This window comes from Hippopotamus amphibius, chromosome 12, assembly GCF_030028045.1.
Source record: "Hippopotamus amphibius kiboko isolate mHipAmp2 chromosome 12, mHipAmp2.hap2, whole genome shotgun sequence".
In the NCBI taxonomy this organism is placed as follows: Eukaryota; Metazoa; Chordata; class Mammalia; order Artiodactyla; family Hippopotamidae; genus Hippopotamus; species Hippopotamus amphibius.
In genome coordinates, this window is record NC_080197.1 from 25,905,793 (window position 1) to 25,927,315 (window position 21,523).

The 21,523-nt window shown below is 48.5% G+C and overlaps 1 protein-coding gene across 1 annotated transcript in view; it reads right to left on the reverse strand.

Moving 5' to 3' along the window:
* Positions 1-5,726: 5,726 nt before the first annotated feature.
* The window catches only part of CHMP4B (charged multivesicular body protein 4B), a 46,132-nt gene continuing 30,335 nt past the window's right edge, over positions 5,727-21,523 (reverse strand). Inside the window, exons 2-5 of the mRNA XM_057703304.1 lie at positions 11,182-11,359; positions 8,986-9,100; positions 7,792-7,918; positions 5,727-6,597 (exon numbers count right to left, since the gene is read on the reverse strand). Coding sequence (XP_057559287.1) covers positions 6,533-6,597; positions 7,792-7,918; positions 8,986-9,100; positions 11,182-11,359 — 485 coding nt within the window. The 3' untranslated portion in view covers positions 5,727-6,532. The remainder of the gene's footprint in view (positions 6,598-7,791; positions 7,919-8,985; positions 9,101-11,181; positions 11,360-21,523) is intronic.

Sequence of the window (21,523 nt, forward strand, 5' to 3'; positions counted from 1 at the left end):
TCCAGCCCTGAAATAGTTCTTATGTGGATTAAATGAGATGAAGCAGATTAAGCACCTGGTCTTAGCAAAGGCTCCCTTAATGGTTGCCTTTTTTTTTTTTTTTTTTTGGCCGTATTGGGTCTTCGTTGCTGTGTATGGGCTTTCTCTAGTTGCAGCGAGCAGGGAGCTACTCTTCGTTGTGGTGCACTGGCTTCTCATTGCAGTGGCTTCTCTTGTTGCACAGTATGGGCTCTAGGCGTGTGGGCTTCAGTACTTACAGCACAAAGCCTTACTAGTTGAGACGCATGGGCTCAATAGCTGTGGCTCGGGCTTTAGAGCACAGGCTCGGTAGTTGTGGCGCAGGGGCTTAGTTGCTCCGTGGCATGTGAGATCTTCCCAGACCAGGGATCGAAACCCATGTCCCCTGCATTGGCAGGTGGATTCTTAACCACTGCACTACCTGGTAAGTCCTGTTTGCCATTCTTTTAAGACTGTCTTTCTTATTGAAAACCAAAAAGTCCAGGCAAGTAATGTCACTGTGAGCAGATCACACCTCTGCTTTCCCCTGCTGCAGCCCAAGTTGCCCTGTGGGAATTTGGGTCCAGTTTAGCCTGAGCCTCACAGAAATCTAGCCTGGGATTGGTGCAGGGTCTGGGCTGCAGGACCCAGCTTCTATCCCAACTCCAACGGCTCCCTCTGTTTTCTGGGTAAGGCCAGGATGCAGCTTAGCAGAAAGGAAGGAAGCTGTTTCTACAAGGTGGGTACCCAGGGCAGACAGGAAGAGACCTGGATGGGGAGACAGCGGCTCAAGTCAAGTTCATGTCTTAGCTGTGCCCGTACTTGCTATAGGACTTGAAGTACCTTTGGCAACTCAGTTTCCACATCTGTAGCTCATCGTGTAAATATTTACCAAAGGCCTATTGATTCTGTGTCATGGTCCCACTCAGACCCACAAGCAAGCCCAGGGTGGCCTCCGGGCCCTTGCACATGCTGTTGAAAACTATGCTCTTAGCTCCGTGACTTTCACATCTTTTCCCTTGCTGAGTCCTTAGCACCCCTCAATCTTGGCTCAGAGAATGCTTCCTCCCACAAGCGCTCCTGGGGTCAGGTGCCCCCTTCTCAACTGGTTTCACTGCATTGATTACCCAGCCTGTGCTGGCCATGATGATGAAGAGGAGGGTGGCAATGGCCTAATTTTCCCACCAAGAGCTTTGTGAGAGCTGGCACAAAGGTGCCCAAAATACAGTTGTTGAATTAATGGCCTTCATAGCACAAGAAATTCATTAGCTGCTTCTCTCTGGTGCTTATCAGCAGTGGAACCCAAAGCTTCTCTAAGCCTTGGATCTCACATCTAGCAAATGGGGCTCGTAATACCTCACAGAGCTTCCAGCACCCTGCTGGGTGCTTTACAGGCCATGATCTCACAGGTGTGTGAGGCAGCACAGTGGGTTGAATAGTGTCCCCTAAATTAATGTCCACCTAGTACCTCACAATGTGACTTTGTTTGGAAATAGGGTCTTTGCAGATGTCATTAAGGATCAGGATGAGATCACATTGAATTAGGGTGGACCCTAACATAATGACAAGTGTCCTTATAAGTGACAGAAGAGGACACACAGAGACAGGGAAGAAGGCCATGTGAAGATGGAGGCAGAGATAAGAGTGATGCAGCTACAAGGCAAGGAGCTACCTGAAGATGGAAGAGGCAAGGAAGGGCCCTCCCTAGGCCTCTGGAGGGAGTGTGGCCCTGCTGATACCTCGGTTTTGTACTTCTGACCTCTTGAACTGTAAGAAAATAAATCTCCATTGTTTTAAGGCACCTAGCTTGTGGTCATTTGTTATAGCAGCCCTAGGAAAGGAATACAGGCAGGTGTGTTATTACCTGCATTTTACAGATGAGAAAACTGAGACTGAGGCATGAGGTCACCTCCCCAAGCTCACACGGTCCCTGGGCACTTCAAGGGCAGGGTCTGAACCTTGTGTGCCAGACCCCAGAGCCGTGTGCTCTTGGCATCTACCCCTTGGCCAGCTGCTGCCGTGGCCTGTCCACACACCCTCTCAGGGTCCAGTCTCGACTTGAAGAAGCAGAATTTTACTCCACGGTACTGTGGCTTCTAAAAATGCTGCCCTCACTTCACTGAGGGAAATGGGAGGCAGCCTAAAAAGCTGCATCTCTACCTTCCCCTGGCCTCCAGGTCATTGCCTGAGCAACTGACTTTCTTTCCTCCTCGTCCCCTGCCCTTCCTCCCTTCCTTTCTTTTTTTTTAAAATTAATTAATTAATTTATTTTATTGGCTGTGTTGGGTCTCCTTTTTGCTGTGCGCGGGCTTTCTTTAGTTGTGGTGAGCGGGGGCTACTCTTCGTTGCGGTGCGCGGTCTCCTCATTGTCGTGGCTTCTCTTGTTGTGGAGCACGGGCTCTAGGCGCGTGGGCTTCAGTAGTTGCAGCACATGGGCTCAATAGTTGTGGCTCACGGGCTCTAAAGGGCAGGCTCAATAGTTGTGGAGCACGGGCTTAGCTGCTCCGCGGCATGTGGAATCTTCCCAGAGCAGAGCTCGAACCTGTGTCCCCTGCATTGGCAGGCGGATTCTCAACCACTGCGCCACCTAGGAAGCCCCTCCCTTCCTTTCTTTCTCCCTTCCCTGCCTGATTCTGAAGGACTGTGTAAACTCAGTCTCACACTCAAGATCCCAGCCTAGCCTCAACCTCTCCATTTCTACCTCCCACCTCTTCCCAAGCAAGCCCTTCCCCAAGTCAAATCCTCCAGAGACAGCCCCTCACCTCTCTGCCTCCTTGTCTCCCTTCGCAAGTTCCGCTTGGTCTAGAACACCCCATCCCTCACAGGCACATGTACAATATCCACTCCACCTTCAAGCCCAAGTGCAAATTCCACCCTCTCCTGGCATAATAGTCCTCTCCAACCACACACATCAGTCACACAAACACCCCTGAGTACCTGATCTGTGCCAAGTAGATCTAGGAGGCAGGAAACGCAGTGACCTCACTATCTGGGGAGTGAGTGGGGAATCATGATGAGAGCCGGGGGAGGTGGGAGCAGAGGAAGCAGCAAGTCCACGCAGGATGAGGCGGGCTGTGTGGAGAGGAGGGCCAAGGGGCTGGAGCCCGCATAAAGGGGAGGCATGGGGGGAGGTGAAATGGGGGCAGGTCATGGAGGGCCCATGTGAGCCATTCTGTCTTATCCTGTCCACGCGAGTGTTCCAAAGTGTAGCCCCAGCCCACCTACAGAATCACCCAAAGGATTTGTTAAAATGCAAATTCTTGGGTTCCCACCCACCTCTGGGGAAGGGGCCCAGGAGACTGAATTTTTCTTTGTTGTTGTTGTTTTAATTTACTTATTTATTTATTTATTGGCTGCATTGGATCTTCATTGCTGCACACGGGCTTTCTCTAGTTGCGGCGAGCGGGGGCTACTCTTCATTGAGGTGCATGGGCTTCTCATTGAGGTGGCTTCTCTTGTTGTGGAGCACGGGCTCTAGGCACTCAGCCTTCAGTAGTTGTGGCACATGGGCTCAGTAGTTGTGGCTCTTGGGGCTCTAGAGCACAGGCTCAGTAGTTGTGGCACACGGGTTTAGTTGCTGTGCAGCATTTGGGATCTTCCCGGACTAGGGCTTGAACCCGTGTCCCCTGCATTGGTAGGCGGATTCTTAACCACTGCACCACCAGGTAAATCCCAGGAGACTGAATTTTTAACAAGTTCCCTGGGTAATTCCAACACACCTTTAGTTTTCCAGCCACAGAAGAGAGGGTAGAGGCAGATTGAGGGGTTTGAAAGGAACACGTCATGATCCAATCTGCGTTTTAGAAGACACTGAAGCACATCATCTCCCATCTGTCTGGGTTTGGTGTTTGCCTCCAAGGTGAACACTTGATGCCACCTACTCAGCAACCATCCCCTCTTTCTCCTTCCGAACAGAAACACAATTTAGTCCAAGTATCCAATGGCAGTAGGGGCTCAGGGAAGGAAGGCCCCCCACCCCCAGCCCAAGTGGACGATCTTGATTGGACCCTTTGGCTGGTCCCCTTTCCCAGGTACTTTTGCAGCAAGAAGTGGCCACGTGACACTTATGGCCCGTGAAACATTGGGGGAGTTTGTGAAGAGTCTTCTGGGAAAGGTTTGCCTCCTGCTAACCTGGGCAGAGGTGAAAATCTGGCTGGTGCTGATTCCCGTGCTTCTAGACCCCGGGTGTGTGATAAAGGACCATCTCATGACCAAGAGGCAGCAAGCCAGATAAAGAAAAGCTAATGTCCACGGGTGGCAGAGCAGAGGACGCTCGGGCCTGCCAGATTCCCTCACCTATTCCTGGAGTGAGAAGCCCCTGAGGCAGCCGATGAGAACAGTATAATTCCACTCTGTGTTTCCCACACCAGATGATGCCTGCAGACCACCAGCTGCAGGCTGAGGAGGTGGAAGCTGGCAGCAAATGTTGTCACTAGATTCCTCCTGAGGTGGAAAGAGCTTCTGAGAATGTCCAGACCTAGCAAGTTATGACTTTTCAAGCCGCTGTGGTCAAGCCCGGATTCTAAGTGTAGCAGCCCTGGGGTAGGAGCAGTGAGGGGTGAGGAGCAAGGCAGCAGCAGCTTCGCAGACAGGACATCTGAAACGATCTGATCCCACCCTGCTGTTTCACGGGTGGGAAAATGAGATCCAGGGCAGGTGGGCAACTTGCCACTGGGCACCCAGTGAGCGATGGCGTGTTTAATTGTGAACTCAGGTTGTTGTTGTTGTTTTTGTTTCTTTTTTTTTTTTTATTGAAGTATAGTTGATTTACAATGTTGTGTTAATTTCTGCTGTACAGCTAAGTGACTCAGTTATACACATATGTACATTCTTTTTTATATTCTTTTCCATCATGGTTTATCCCAGGATATTGAATATAGTTCCCTGTGCTATACAGTAGGACCTTGTTGCTTATCAGGTTGGTTTTATTTTATTTATTTATTTTCATTTTAAAGCTCTTTATTGGAATATAATTGCTTTATGCTGTTGTGCCAATTTTTGCTCTACGACAAAGTGAATCATCTCCATATCCCCTCCCTTCCATGACTCCCTCCCACCCTCCCTATCCCAGGTTGGTTTTAATCTCGAAAGATTTGGGGATGGGCACTGGAGGGCGATCCTATCCATTCTGCCAATGTGCATGCAGAATTAAGGATGAATATGCATAGATCCACTTTTCTGAAGAAGAGGCTCCATAGTGTTCAACAGATTCTTGAGGCAGCATAACACTAAAGAAAACTAGAGACAGTGGAAGAGGCCGGGCAAAGCCACAGGGCAAGTCACAGCAGACCGGAGACTAGGACTTGTGAGCTAGATTCTCAGTCACTGCCCTACACTTGCACCCCACGGGAAAGGCTATTTCCTTCAATGCACCGGATGGGCCTCGTCAGTGGGCACACCAATGTTTCCAACAGGTGGGGGGTCTCTGTCCTGCTGGCGTTGCCCGTGGACGCTGACACAGAACTAGGGAAGACCCTGGAGCCACACGAGAACCAACTCACTCCTGAACTGCGCCCAGAGGGTCCCCACGCAAGGTGAAGGCCACAGGTCCACGGCTTCTGGAATCTAAACACATTTCTATTCAGACCTGCTCTGCTCTTGGTTCAAACTGTTGATACACATCACGCTCGAGTCTTCCATGTTTCCAGACTCCACTGGACACCACGCTGGCCTGGAAAGGGCCAATGCCCGAAGTAAACGGCAGGCTGATTAAACACAATGGCAAAGTATGAAAATTAATTGAGATATTTAATAGACAGTGCAAACCATAATTTCATCTGAATATAAATGTATGCACATGTTTCCAATGAGTTATCTATCAGTTATCACAAACAGCAACAAGGACCTTAGAGCTATGTTAGAAAAATGTATAGCTGGAATTTAACAATCTCACACGCTCTCAAGAGAACACCATCCGTTTCAAATCAGTGTCACAAACTCCAAAAAGACCAGGGGAGTGGGAGTGAGGAGTAGGCCAGAGTGGGAAACACAGGGGCCAGTACACAGGTGATGGACAGAAATACAGCTCTCGAGGAAACCAAAATCAGATGCATTATTACAGCTAAGGACAAGGAAAAGCCTATGGCTTTTAAAAAACGACTCTTCTGCCAATACCATACAAGTCTTACAAAGAGATGTGCGACAAGTCAGCTGACTTAAAAGGACAGAGGTTACATTTTCAGATCATTTCAACTGCAAACGGTCAACCCTTTCCATTGAGGTTCAGCAGTGGAGTTAGCATAGTCCAGAAGCTCAATGTTGGATTTGCAAATACAATTTATTTTACAGAAATTCAACATTATAAACAGCAGGCACCTCCCACCCCACCCCACCCACCCCCCCTCCCACCCGCCCGTCCCGCTGGGTGCAGACCATGCTATGCAGAGTGAGCAGTGATGCGGCCCTACTGCTTTGGAGCGAAATTCGAGAGCGATGGAACCTGCCTGCACCACGTCTTGCCTGCCCCGCACACACACGTGCCTGCCCACCGCGCAGGCCACCAGAGTCTGTCTGGGCTCAGCCCGCACTGGACCGGTTAAATGGATCCAGCCCAGGTCTCCAATTCCTTCATGTCGTCGTCTTCCTCCTCCTTCTTCTTGGCTGCGTGAAGAGAGAAAAGGCTGTTTAGTTTAGGAAGGCTGGCTGCGGTGTTCTCCACACATTCTGGCTGGATGCCAGGGCTGTGCTACATGGCGCCTACAAACAGCCCTGCCCCTGCGGCCAGCCTCATCTCCAGGCTGTCAGCAGACTGCTTCTCTGTGCCTAAAAGCTACAACATAAAACTCCAGATAACCAGGCACACTTTCCCCAGCACCGCCCCTCCCCCCACACTGGAACCAGACGAAACAGGGAGGATTCTACACTGGGAGTGGCCTCAGTCCCAGAGCATCCAAGATGGGGGAGAGTGGGAAGAACCCCAGAAGAGCTCTACTCCCCGCTAGCCACCCCCCTCCACCTCTAGACATGGCAGGCAGCTCGCTGGACAGCTTTCAGACCCCCTCTGCCCGCACCCGACCCCAGGCAGCTGACTCGACTGGAGGGGCCACTTCTTCTTGATCTGTGGGAGAGTGAGGTGACACAGCCTGGTCACACCTTGCTCCCTGGGCTCTCTCTCCATGCTTCACCTTTTCTTGAAGTTATGTGTGGAATACTTCTACCCAAGGGTGAAATAATGGGGGCAGCAGGGCAGAAGGAAATGAAGGTTTTACAGAACCAGGTCTGTAAAAAAGCCAAGCTGTTTCCTTCCTACTGTGGCTACCTCTGAGGCCCCAGCTTTCACAGCTGTGCACAGCACAGGATACTAGATGGGGAGCAAGAGCTGTCCTAGACTTAAACTCTCAGCTTGTTTGGTGACACAGGGAAAGTAATTCTAGAATAGTGGTTCTCAGCTGGGTGGGCCGCCTCCCACCCCCCACCTCCCCACTCCCTCACTCTCTGGACATCTGGCAAAATCTGGTGACATTTTCGGTTGTCAAAACTTGGGGAGGGGGATGCTACTGGCATCTAGTGGGTAGAGGCCACAGGTGCTACTAAACATCCACAATGCACAGGACAACAACCCCCATCCCTGGTCGCCACCCAAAGAATGGTCTGGCTATGTCAACAGTGCCAAGGTTAAGAAACCCTGTTCTACAGAGAAACTAGGAAAGAGCAGGTGATGTTGTCTTTAGGGCTGTCACAACAGATCCTACCTGGTTCTTAACTCTGGGCAACTCAGGACCGAAACTGTGGCCAACCACAAGATTACCCACCACGTGGGTCATGGGTGTGTCATGACTGTGGATAAGTACTCACTGGGTTTTGATGGTAGGGATATAGAGGGAACATTTGGTAGAGGGACTGTTTCCGGTCCACTGATTTCCAGCAAATTCTTGTCTAGTTCCTCCTGTTCTAGTTCTTCTAGTTCTGCCATGAGCTCATCCTGGTAAAAGCAAACACAAAAATGAGAGACATCCCTGGGAATCCCAGCTCCTCCCCCACAAGTTCCTGCTGGTCAGCAATGTCCTGCATTAACTCATCAACTTTACCTGGTGGCTCAGAGGACACACATCCCTTCTGAGAAGCTCAGAGGGGAGAGGAATTCCAGGTCCACACTCTGTGACTCAAACACCCTAAACACACTTCTGCTAGTGAACGTAACACACTCTCGAGCAGTTACTGATATCTACACCTGGGGTCCCTGTACCAGGCTGTGAGCATCCTGAGAAAAGGGATTGTATTTTTTCATTCCCATTTCTTTATCTTAGAACTGGGCGCACTGATTGAATATTCAGGAATGTTTGCTGAATTGAAATGAACTTGACTAGTCCATCAAACTCCAGTCTGAAAACATGAAAACCCTGGTGCTGGGAGCCAAGGGTAAAAGCTGCAGGCTGTTTTCTCAGCTATACAGTGGGAATCAACACAAAGAATTAAGTTTGGTGGAAAGAGCCTGACCTTCAGTGGACTCAAATCTAAAGGCAGAATGAGGTACAGGGCCTGTAAGTGTATTTTAAAAACCTAAGAGACTCAGGTTCTAATTGCTATGGCAGAAATTGGTAGGTGACCAAGTTCCAGACGGATCTTTCAGGGGTCAGATGTAAATGTTCCTTTCTTGGCATCACCTTTATCTCACATCAGAGTTGTCTGAGGGCAAATCCTGTAAACTTCTCCAGGGCAAGGTGGCCTCAGTTGCCCCTACTCTTAGCCCAGGGCCCACCACAGAAAGGTGCAGGGTAACTACTTTTTGAAACCATTGCTGACCTGAAGTCCACGCAGGGGTCCCAACAAAGTTCCTTTACTCCACCCAAGCTCCCCCAGACAGTGAAAGCATCCCTCCAAACCCAGAATTAGGGAGAGTTAATACCACACCCTCTGTTCAAGTCTCTGGAGGGATGAGAACTGGTGATTTCCAAACCACATGTTCCCTGCCTGAGAGGCTTCAACAGCACCTTAAGGCAGTCCTGGGTTCATTGGTGAAGCTTGTGTGATCTGCACGAAACCACTCACCTCGTCAAACTCTTCTCCAAACCCTACAGGTTTTGAAATAGCGGTTGAAATCTCTTCTGCAAGTTCCTGCTGGTCAGCAATGTCCTGCATTAACTCATCAACTTTATCGATGTCCCTTTAAATGAAACAGACAGATGTCATATCAGACAGTCTGTGTAAAGAGGGTCTGTGAGGCAGAAGCAGAAACCCTGCTCCATGCAATCTGCTGCCCAGCCCCAGCCCCAGCCCCACAATTATTCTCTCTGAGGAATTCCCTTTTTGTCTTTGTTTTATCTTCCTCCTCCTCTTTAAAATAGAGAATCACAGAATCAGGAGGATGGAAGCATCCTTAGACACTACCTAGTCCAACACCCTAAGGAAATAAGGCTTGGCAAAGTTAGGTAACATTTTCAGGGTCTCTCACATAGGCTGGTAAATATGTTAGATGAGACCATGGCATTTGAACTCCTGGGCCAATAGCTCTCAAGCTCAAAGGTAACTCTGTACCAGGGAAGTAAAATCACAAATCATAAAATAGAGCCACACCATTTGACAGGCCCTTCCCATCTATACAAATCCACTTATGGCTCCTCTACTAGGCCCCAAAGGAAAAGCAAACAATGAAGAATTATTTCCTGTACACTGTCAATTGTATAAGCATTCAATTAGGACTTCCTAGGTGGCGCAGTGGCTAAGAATCTGCCTGCCAATGCAGGGGACACGGGTTCAATCCCTACCCCAGGAAGATACCACATGCTGCGGAGCAACTAAGCCTGTGCGCCACAACTATTGAGCCTGCGCTCTAGAGCCCGTGAGCCACAACTATTGAGCCCTGCTGCAACTACTGAAGCCCACGTGCCTAGAGCCCATGCTCTGCAGCAAGAGAGGCCACCACAATGAGCAGCCCGCGCACCACAAGGAAGAGTAGCCCCCGCTCACAGCAACTAGAGAAAGCCCATGTGCAGCAACGAAGACCCAACACAGCCAATGAAATAAATAAATAAATTTATTTTTTCAAAAATCATACAATTAACCAATATAACATACACACATATACTTCAAGGCAGCCACAGTATTCACTGAGACGTGCTGTGTGCCAGACATCTTGGAGAACATGGACACAAAGCAGACATGGTCCTCACTCAGGAAGCTCAGTCCAATGAACATTCCCTCAGACAAGGACACAGTTATTTGAAGGCTACTTTTTCTGCAATCCCTCACTTCTAGAACAGGGATCAGCAAAGTTTTTCTGTAAAGGGCCAAATGCTAAATATTTTAGAATCTGTGAGCCATACGATCTCTGTCACAAAAATCCAACCTTGCTGTGGGCCACAAAAGCAGCCACAGACAGTATGTATTAATGGACACAACTGTGTTTCAGTAAAATTTTATTCACAAAAATTGGCAGCGGGCCCAGAGGCTGCATTTTGCCAACTCCTGTTCTAGCACATAGCTGAGTACCCAAAAGGAAGCAAAAAAGGGCTCCAAGCACCCCAAAATATATGACGCCAAGTTCAAACACTAAAACAAATGCAGAATTTTGTTCTGTTTGGGAGAGGCCCTCATTTGGAGCCTGGTGTTACCCTGGCCTTTAATTACAAATGTAATAAGCTTGGTGATCTAGTCTCTTAGGCCACTGTATGTGAGAAGCAGCCACACAAAGGAAGGAATGCTGAGGTCAAGAACACTGTGAACATGATAGCCCAAGAGCAAGGGGGAGGCAGAAAATTCCATCAAAAACAGACCTAAGAAGAGAGAGTTAAAGCCCTCAAATGTACCATACTTTTCAGGACCCCTGACGGCATCAAGAGAAAGTCACAGGCATTGACTCTACTCCTAGTTCCATTCAAGTTCACACAAAACCCAGGGCAAGTCACCTCCCCTCCCTGGGACAAACTTCCCCACCTTATGATCAGAGGCCTGGGTGAGAGAACCTTCTAAGGACCCTTCCAGCTTGAAACTCTATATTCATCCCAATAACCCAGAATTACTCAGAAAAGACTGTTTCATTCCAAGAGATCTGCTTCTGAGGGCAGCAGGGCACATAATCTATTTTAGAAAGAGTTCCAAAAAGGAATGCAAATTAAAACAAACTCCAGTGCTTGAATGGGTAAGTCAAGGGGTCTGTCCCAGGCCATGCCCCAGGACTGAGGCATTCCAGGGCCAGCACTGCCCTTCTGCGTGGGTGCCCCCCTCCACCAGTGGGTGGCCACGTACATGTTGTCGTGGGCAGCCTTCATGGCCTTGGCGGCGTAGCCCATGTTCTTGAGCACCTCGGTGTTCGTGTTGGCATTCTCCAGGGCCTCTCGCTGGAACTCGATGGTTGACAGCGTGCCGTCGATCTGTGCCAGCTGCTTTTCGTACCTCTTCTTGCGCTTCAGTGCCTGGAGGGCAGCTGCACGGGGGGAGAAACAGGGTTTCAGAGAGCTCAGACACAGGGCAATGTCCTGGAGTTCACTGAGTCTTCTCCCTAACTGTGATGGATACACTTCTGTTTCTGCTTCCACTATAAGAGAGAGCTAATAAACTCTCCTACACAAACAGCACATTCAATTTTCTAAGAAAACTACACAAAATTCACATATTTCAAAATGCAGCCAGGCAAATAAGCAAAAGTTCACACTCTCTGGTAACAACATATGCACAAATCAAAGCATGGAGGGCGCCCAGAAAAACAATGTGCTTTGAAGTTAAATTGCCTTAGGTTCAAACCCCAGCTCTCAGCCTTCGTGAGCTACTTATCCTCTCTGATAAGTTCACTGTGAATGAGATAACATATAGAAACACCCAGCACAATATTAAACACAGTGGATACCAAAAAAACCAGCAGCTCTAAATAATTATAAAGTTGCTGTAAAGTATCATTTATGTCAACTAAATTACAAACTAATAAATAATGACTACAGCAAACAGTGGATCACCTGGGGTTAAAATGCTATCTCACACACAGCAGACAACTGTAAATTGTTATAATTTTTCTGAAAAGTAACTTGGCAACACATAGCAACAGCCATAATATTGTTCCTGCCCTCTGACCCAGTAAGTTCCTTCCGGAAATGCATTCAACAAAAGCAAAAAGCCCCATGCCTGAAGATGGTAACTATAGCATCCCCTGCCATAGAATACATAGCACAACTGAAATAAAGACAGAACTCCCTGTCAGGGACTAATCTAGCGTCTGACCATTTGGTTAAATCAATGCCATCATCTCTCTCAACCCCTTGGTGTGTTAAGGCTGTAGAGATCATCTTGTTTTAAGGTCCGGTCAGGGCAAGCAATTTGAGCAAGGTGAACTGGTAGCAGAGCAAGGGCCAAACCACACCTCCCTACTCAAAACCCAGGCTTTCCCCCTCCCCTTACTATTTCAGTTCCCCTCTTTACACTGAAAAGTATCTTCAGCACACATCTTAGCTGGGCATCAAAGCCAGGAAGGAGGCTCTGCACTGACGCAAGCAGAAGGAGTGGGCTGGGTCAGCAAAGCTGCCTAGCACCTGCCTTGGCCTGGACAGCACGAGCCTCGCCTACATGTGTAGACACACATGCACCCACGGACTCGTGCTCCTCTGTGTCCTCAAGCTCCACACCAAAGCCACCTCCTGTACGCTGCAGGCAACAGTCAATCATCTCCCCAACAGGGCTGTGGTTTTTCCATATGCCACCTGAATAGGTCCCGTACTCCTTCCACTAAAGCTCCCTGTTAGCCTAGGACTGCACCCTGAGAAGCATTTGCCAAGGGAAAAGGGCCTTGGCTTGCATATAAGCCGTCCATAGTTCCTTCAAAAGCAGCAGATAAAACTGCCAGGAAAATTCCTCCAGCCAAAGAATAAAGCAGACTAAAGAAACACTGCAAAAAAATCTGAAGAACAATGAAATGTGCCTCATTAAAAGCTGAAAAGCCATTCAACCTGTTAACTCCCTGATTCTGGTGTGAATGGTCAGAACGGCCTAGAACTTCAAGAAATCCAACCTGCAGTCACACCAGGGGTCCCCAAGACCCTTTACTGAACACCTTCACCTTCTGCTACTACCTGCCAAGTAAGTACCTCACAACAACAACCCTTAAGATAGAAATGGCCACTCTTTTTTAGCAGCTGAGGAAACAGGTTCAGAGAGGTTCTGTAACGCAGGTTACCAGGTGGTAGGCGGCAGAGAGGGGATTAAGCCAGGTATGGAACTCCAAAGTCCATGGGCTGCCATGCTGTTATGCTTCCCACTGAATGAAAAAGACTTCCTGCTGGACTGGAGGCACCATCCAGTCCAGCAGGAAGCGTCGAGGGAACGGTGGGATCACAAAAGAGGGAGTACAAATCCAACCGTGTCATTCCTTTGCTTAAGAACCCTCAACGGCTCCCTCTGCCCGCAGGACAAAGCCTCCGTGTGGTCTGATGTGGCCTGCAGGGCCCTGCGGGAGGCAAGGAACTGGGATTCTGGCCACAGACCAGGTCCCAGGAGCCTCAGCACCAGGTGCGAATCCCTTCGCCATTGACCGTCACAGCAGAGGGGAGATACCCTGGGAGAGCCCTGGAATACACGTGCTCAGGGCCTGGGGCTGCTTCCTCCTGACCCCCCGGTGCTCGCTGCTTTTCCACAGAAACTGACTGAGACACACCCTTATCAACAAGTGATTTTCAAGCCTTCTCCGGCCAATGTCCCACACGTGCCCCCTTTCCAGGTCCTCCTCAGTCGTCCCCACAACCCACGGCATAGCCCAGTCTATAAAAACGTGTTCACCAGTCAAGATTCAACAGGTGTTCTGAATGCCTGCTGCGTGGTGAGCAAGCAGGGCGGCTGCTGCAGTCCTGCCCGCCGCCTCAGTCAATCCTCTCGAATGGTCCTGGGGCACAGATCCCAGAGCCACACCAACAGGACTGGGGATCAGAAAGGGAGGGGCTCATCCTGCTGTTATGAGAGGAAGGGAGGGCTCGACCTGTGTAAACCCCCCAGGCCCTTCCCACACAGGCAAGTGACACTGGGACAGTTCTCAAGAATAAATGAGATGACATCTGTCTTGCTTCTCAGTATCCTGAGTGTAGTGGGAGCCTTGATTTTTATACAGTCAGCTATGTTCTGATTGGTAAAACCAAATTTATTCTTTCCCTGTTAACATCATAGATTTAGAACTGCTTTAACTTTTGCTTGAATACATTTTCAACTGGCAGTGACTCCTTGTATGCCAATCTTACATTTCTCTGATCTACACCCCATTGCTAAAATCCCCCAAGAAATAAATTATCAGGAAACAAATACCCAAACATACCAGGGAGGTAAGCATGAGTCCCCCATGAATGAAATAACGTTTAGATTATTCATCTTTACAAACTCATCATCCAGCACAATGACTGGTACATAGTAAGTGCTTAATATATATTAAACTGAATCTCCAATTTCACCTGTTTTTTTTTAAGTTTTTCATATATTCTCTGCAGGGTTCCTCATGTGGGGTATACCCAAATTTTATCTCCTGTGTACCTCTGACTCAACGGAGAAAAGATAACGTTTCATTGAAACACTGGCTAGGGACTTCCCTGCTGGTGCAGTGGTTAAGAATCTGCCTGCCAATGCAGGGGACATGGGTTCGATCCCTGGTCCGGGAAGATCCCACATGCCACGGAGCAACTAAGCCCATGCGCCACAACTACTGAGCCTGTGCTCTAGAGCCTGCGAGCCACAACTACTAAGCCAGTGTGCTGCAACTACTGAAGCCCACAAGGCCAGAGCCTGTGCTCTGCAACAAGAAAAGCCACCACAATGAGAAGCCCACACACCGCAAGGAAGAGTAGCCCCTGCTCGCCACAGTAGAGAAAGTACACGTAGCAATGAAGACCTAATGCAGCCAATAAATAAATAAGTTTGTTTTTAAAAAAAGAAAGAAACACTGGCTAAAACAGTCATTTGGCAGGATTTTTTCTCTGCGTTCATCCTGGCCCATAAAACAGGAACTTTTGCAAGTGCCCGCGCTTCCTCCTCTACCCTTGCCACAAGGTGTGCCCTCTCTGAGGGGAGGAAAAGGTTCTGAGCGAACAGCCTGGCCCTCCAGGGCTCCTCCTTCCTGCCTGTAGCGTTCGCGTGGTGTCTTCCCTCCTTGCAGTGAACTCTCCAGGATGGCCTCTGGCAGAGACAGTCCATTTGTTTACCCCAATCTAACTCCTGTGTGTATTTCTCAACTAGTTGAGACCTCTAAAGAGAAATGGTGCTTGATTAATTTCCTCCTTCCAAACATGGTTCATGAGTGGAGTAACCTTGAAATCAGACATGGGGTCAGCCTTTCAGCTACAAGAATATGTGTAAACATAAATATTCAGAGCACTCGAACCACCCCGTATCTTACAAACGTGTGGCATGCTGGTGAAATATAACTTAGGGCAAACTAAATGAGTAAAATGCCAGTCTTCTTGCAGACCATTCCACTTGAAGTAAAACATTCTTCACCCCAACCTTATTGGTGACCACAAAAATTTGCTTCTATATATAGCCAAAGCCTAAAGAGCCAGACCCAATGCTTTACATAAACATGTGCTAGCTCTTAGTATCCTGCCTTATACTTCTCCAAATTCCTGATGGTTGGGTTAAAAAAAACAAGTACTGAGTTCTCATTACAAGATTTAAAGAAATGTAATCATGTGAGGTGATGCATGTTAACTAAATGTATTTTGATAATCATTTCACAATGTATACATATGTTGTACACCTAAAAATAATATACTGTTATATGTCAATTATATCTCAATAAAACGGGGGGGATGGGAAAAAGTAAAAACTGGTTTAATAAGGAATTCATCTAAACCAAATATTCAAAGAGGTGTCCAAATAAATCCCTTTTCTGCCAAAGAACCCTCCCACCCCCCTGTCATTCATAAACACAATGCTTTAATAACTGAAATCTAATCCAGGCCAACAGAAGTTTAAAAAGTTGCTTTTAGATGGAAAAAAATAGTCCTTGGAATCTCCATATTTAATTATGCCTTTGCTGGTTCCAAGAGAGTAATTACAGCAGCAATTACAGAATCTAATAACCAGCTTTATTGGCTCGGAAAGCTGAAGCAAAAACAACTCCAACCATGTTGAAATAAACATTGGTCTCCAGCCAGTTGCTTCATTAGACACTCTAAACAGCTATTTGAAGAAAAACTACAGAAGAGATAGCCTAAGAAGCAGAGAGATCAGTGGAAAAGAGATTCACCCAGGACCAGAAATTCCTTCGGCAAGGCATCTGTTAGTGATAGTTACAGAGACCATTTTCAAAGAACACCATCAGTTCAATACAACTAGGTAGGACATTCCTTTCTCCTCAGCAAAGGCAGACTTGACTTCTCTTTGAAGAGTTGCTAAGGAGGCCAAGTTTGCCTGCTCTGATCTGCGGGCATTCGGAAAAGGGGCCATTAGCCCAGGGCATCTCAACAGATGTTAAGATGCCATAACTGTACACTAATGACTAGTACACTGAGATTCAGGCATTGGGGAGAAGGAGGGTCCAGTAATATCCTCTCACTGAATGAATGATGATGTCTACAGTCCTTTCAAAGACTCAAGAGTCTATATCTGAATTCATGCAGCAGAAGGTCCAAGGTCTGGGAGAAGAGAGTGCTGGTTCTTTCCCACTCTCAGCATGAACTACATAGAAAACACACTCCAGGGAACATTTACGCACAAATGCAACCCTAAGTGAGAATTCTGAAGAACCCTCAGCAGCCTGGTCACGGCAGGGCTGCTGGTGGGCAGGGAGCTGATGAAGCTGAGCAAGCCCTGCTTTGCCCACCTCCAGCAATCAGTCAGATGCTCCTTGCTCACCGTGCCCGTGAATAAACCTCAGATGTTCAGGGTACCCTCAGGCAGGAGAATCACACCTGGCCCTCAAGCCACTAGTTGCCTTGCTGGGGTCGCCTCTCATCTGCCTTGTGTATGTGGGCAAGAAAAGACCTAAAGTCAAAACTACAAAGTTTACCACCAATGTCAAAGAAACCCATCCTCCTGCAGGGACGGTTATTAGGAGGCATCCCCGCACCACATGGCACCGGATGTCCCACCAAATCCTGACCAAATAAGAGCTATGATCTTGGCATCAAAGGCAGAGGGAGCTTGAAGGACTCTCGGAGATCCCGAAGTCCAACCCATCTCATTAGAAACTGAGAAAAAATGATGTCCAGAAAAGGTGACAAAGCCTGCAAGCATCCTGCAGCATGTCAGAGGAAGAATTGGGACTAGAATCCAGGTCTGCAGCCCAGGGCTCGTTCCACAACCTCAAACTCTGTTATCACCAAATTAAGCCACTACAAATAGATCAGTAGTTCCCCCGCCATAAAGAAAACAGTCTCCTAATGCTCTTTCCTCCAATCTCAAACTCTGCCTTTTGCAAACCCCATTTAAAAGCACATGCTAACACATAAAAGAACCAGAAAGCTACCTGATATGCTCTCCTACGTCCCCAGTTAGAAGAAAAAGAAAAACGAATGCCAAAGAGGTGCTGGTCGGCTTGATTCCGGAGGACTTTCCCCAGCACGGGTGCTGTTGGTCCTGCCTGCAGGTTCAGAAGGTGGGGGCAGGGCTGGGCTCTCATTTCTCCACCCTGTATAGAGGTAGCAGGAACCTACAGAGAGGTCTCTGAACCCAAAATGCACCTTCACGCCCAGACAGAGTCGGTCTTGTGTCCATCGTCACTCAGTGTCCCGGGTTCGCCTGCAGAAAAGAGGGCTTCATCCTGCCAAAGCCTCGGAACGCTGTCCCTGACACGACTGCGTTTATGCCCCAGCAGCTGGAGAGTTCACACTAGAGGTACAGACAGCATTTTTCAGAGCTGCCTCCCTCGCTGTGATGCATCTCCCAGTTCCCCTTATTTGCTCTCCATGGCCTGGAGCTAATGCACTCCATTTAGTGATGATAAAATAAGTACTTGTGTATGACCAGGAAAGCAGAGCCTGAAACCCTGCTGACTTCATCTGCAAACACACAGGGAGTACAGTACTCACTGCAAGGGAAAATTCTGGGGAGAAGGAAAAAGGCCCCGTATCTGTTTAACATGGACAAAGATGAAAGAAATAAGACCCCCTCAATCAACAATCTAACAGAATAACAAACTGCTCCAAAATCATTTAAACAGCAAATAGAAAGTACGTTCTGTAAAAGGAAGGTAAAGGCAAGATAAGACACGTTCAAATAAGCTTAGGAAGTGCAGGGTCACATCACATTACAATGGTCATTTAGGGAGGCCAGCTGTCCAGCTGTGAGTTTCAGCTCCACTATCAAGTAAACCCTAAGCAAATTACTTAACCTCATTAATCCTCAGATAATAATAAAACCCACCTCACAGTTATCGTGAGGATTAAAACGAGACGTACATGAAGCTCCTGGCACTGGGCCGGACATGCGTACGTGTTTAGTACATGTCGGTCACTGGTATTACTAACTGCAGGACTTCTCAGAGCCTATTTTAGTAGAAAAATAACCAGTACCACTATGACTCCCCACCCCTCCACCAAAACAGCTTGGGAAAAAACAACTGAAAACCACCCTGATTGTGTAGCCAACACAAGCTTCATCAGCTTTGGTCCTGGCTGACTCATTCCAGCACTGGGGCACAGAGAAAAGAGCATGGGGCTTGCTGTCAGAATCCTGGCCCTGGGTCACACTGGCCTGGGGTGAGTTATTTCACTTCTTCATCAAATGGAAAATGGGAGTGACACAGCCACCCCAAGGACAGGTGAGAAAGATAGCCTCTTTGAAAATACTCAATAAACATGAACATTCTCTCCATCTTGCCCATTTTTCCCTCTTCTGCCCCTCTCTCTCGCTCCTTGCCTGTGTTGACATTCTCTCTGAGGAGCTATCTTCCTGTCCCTCCCCCAGCCCAGCACGTCTCTCCAAGAAAGAGTATACAGCTGTGGCACAGTGGAGAGAAAAACCTAACAGCAGCTAACACCTATGAGGGGCTTCTTGGGTCCAGGCACCATGGCTTGTGCTTTATGTGCTCACTGCCCCCCACACCCCCCAAAACCCTACCCTATGTGGTAGGTCCTGTGGTGTCCTACCTCAAGATTGGGAAATTGAGGCTCAAAGAGCTTACTGCCTGCCCAAGTCATACAGTTAAGCAGTGGCAGGTGTGGAATCAACGCCAGGCTGCCTATCTGCAAAGCGCATGTTTTTACCCCATGAAGGAACGTTACCCCGTACCAGCTGGCCTGCTTTTGCCTGAGTCTGGGGATCTGAGAGCCTCTGTGCCTCCCCACCCAACAGATTCTACAAGCCAGCAGTCTGGCACCAAAGGCATCCAAGGGGCAGCTCAGTCTGCCCAGAAACTCTCGACTAATTGGTAATCCATGAGGGTAGGCAGCAAAAGCCTCTGACTTACAAAAAAATTTTCTAGCAGATTTTAAGTTGGCTGGACATACACGTGATAAAATCCAACTATGTAATCAGCCCCATGACAATTCTACATAGTTAGGGAGTTTGTGGGGAGGTTCTTGTTTTCATTCCTGTTTTTCTGTTTTAAAGAATAAATGTCTCCTTTCCTCGTGCTTGCCTTACCTCTTCCCTAAACCACAAGCTTCTCCAGGTTCTCAAGGGTGGAGCCTACACCTCTGTGGCTGTAACAACACTGAGATAGGAAGCGGGGACACTCCAGAATGTCCAGCGTTGCCCTGTCATTTCTTCTCAGGCCACTGGGCTGGGCCCTCTGTCCTCTCACCCCGTAATGGCCTCCAGATCTTTTCCAAGACCTCAAATGACCTCCCCTCTGTATACCAGAAGACCCAGAGACCACAGCTACAAGAACTTGGTAAAATTTCTCAAACTCCTATCATTTGTCCACTTTTTTTTTTCTGTGTTAACTCACTGGAATGCCTAGAACTTTAAAACCAAAGGGTCCAGGGGACTTCCCTGGTGGCGCAGTGGTTAAGAATCCGCTTGCCAATGCAGGGGACATGGGTTCAAGCCCTGGTCCGGGAAGATCCCACGTGCCGAGGGGCAACTAATCCCATGAACCACAACTACTCAGCCCGCGTGCTGCAACTACTGAAGCCCGGACACCTAGAGTCCATGCTCCGCAACAAGAGAAGCCACCGCAATGAGAGGCCCATGCACTGCAATGAAGAAGAGTAGCCCCTGCTCACCACAACTAGAGAAAGCCCACATAGAGCAACGAAAACCTAACGCAGCCAAAAATAAATAAATCTTTAAAAAACAAAAACAAAAACCAACGGGTCCAGGGCTTGTTTAAGGGACAGTGAATCTGGGACCTCTCTTGTGACTACATTTGGAAAGGGGTGGCAGAGACCCAGAGTAAACAGCAGGTGATTCTAGCGTGGGCCAGAGGGAGTGGCCTGAGCCATAAGGAGAAAGAGAAAACGGCCAAGGTGAGTCTGGCTCACCCAGGGGAACAGTGCAAAGGCCTGTGTGGCTGCATCCTCTTGTCCTTGAAAGGGCAGAGAGATGATGGCTTCCCATGGCTCTGCTGCAGCCGGGTTCAATTTCGGCAGGAAGAGCAGGTATTTCACTTCCTGGAAACAGAGGCGTCCAGGAAGTACCTCCTTGAAATACAGGTAACTTTAGGCCAGGCTGGGGAACTAGGATCCCAGGAAGGAAAGTGATCTGCCCTTGGTTATTGAGGGCCAAGTCAGCCTACGTTCTGGGATCTAAGGCAAGATTCTTTCCTGTATGGCAACCTGGTCACAGAATTTCATTTAAACAGCTATCAGAGGCGAAAACTGAGCACACCTACAGCCCACAGATTTGTCTTAGTTGTCCCATGTCTTAATGCATAAATTTGATTTGAATGCGCATTTCACACAAAAATTCAGATTTTTGGGCTTCCTAGATGGCGCAGTGGTTGAGAATCCACCTGCCAATGCAGGGGACACGGGTTCGATCTCTGCTCCAGGAAGATCCCACATGCCGCGGAGTAACTAAGCCCGTGCGCCACAACTATTGAGCCTGCGCTTTAGAGCCCGTGAGCCACAACTATTGAGCCCATGTGCTGCAACTACTGAAGCCCACGCGTCTAGAGCCCGTGCTCCGCAACAAGAGAAGCCACGGCAATGAAGCCATGGCAAAGAGGAGCCCGCGCACCACAACAAAGAGCAGCCCCCACTCACCACAACTAAAAAGAAAGCCCGCGCACAGCAAAAAAGACCCAACACAACCCAAAAAATTAAAAAATACATAAATAAATTTATTTTAAAAAATTCAGATTTTTGGCTTCCTTTTGAAAATACAGATTATCCAGCAACACTGAGCCCACACTGCTGTCTGGCAACAACTGAGCGGAGCTAAGTAGCAGCTGTCCTTTTTGGAGGGGCACATACTCTCCAGTTCACCTCAGCACCCACCACTGCCCACCAACGTACATCCAACCACTCCACAACACCTTAGTTCTGCAGGACAACCCCTTGCCTTCAGGCAGTTAAGGTTATGCCCAACACAAAGACAGGCAACGGAAGCCACAAAGGTTCAACAGCTTGCTCAAGGTCACGTGGTTAGGGGTAAGGGCCGGGGAAGAATCCACGCCAGGTGCCCCGCCTCTGGACAGTGCTCCCCCCACCACTGCCAGGGAAACCTCTGACTAGACAGG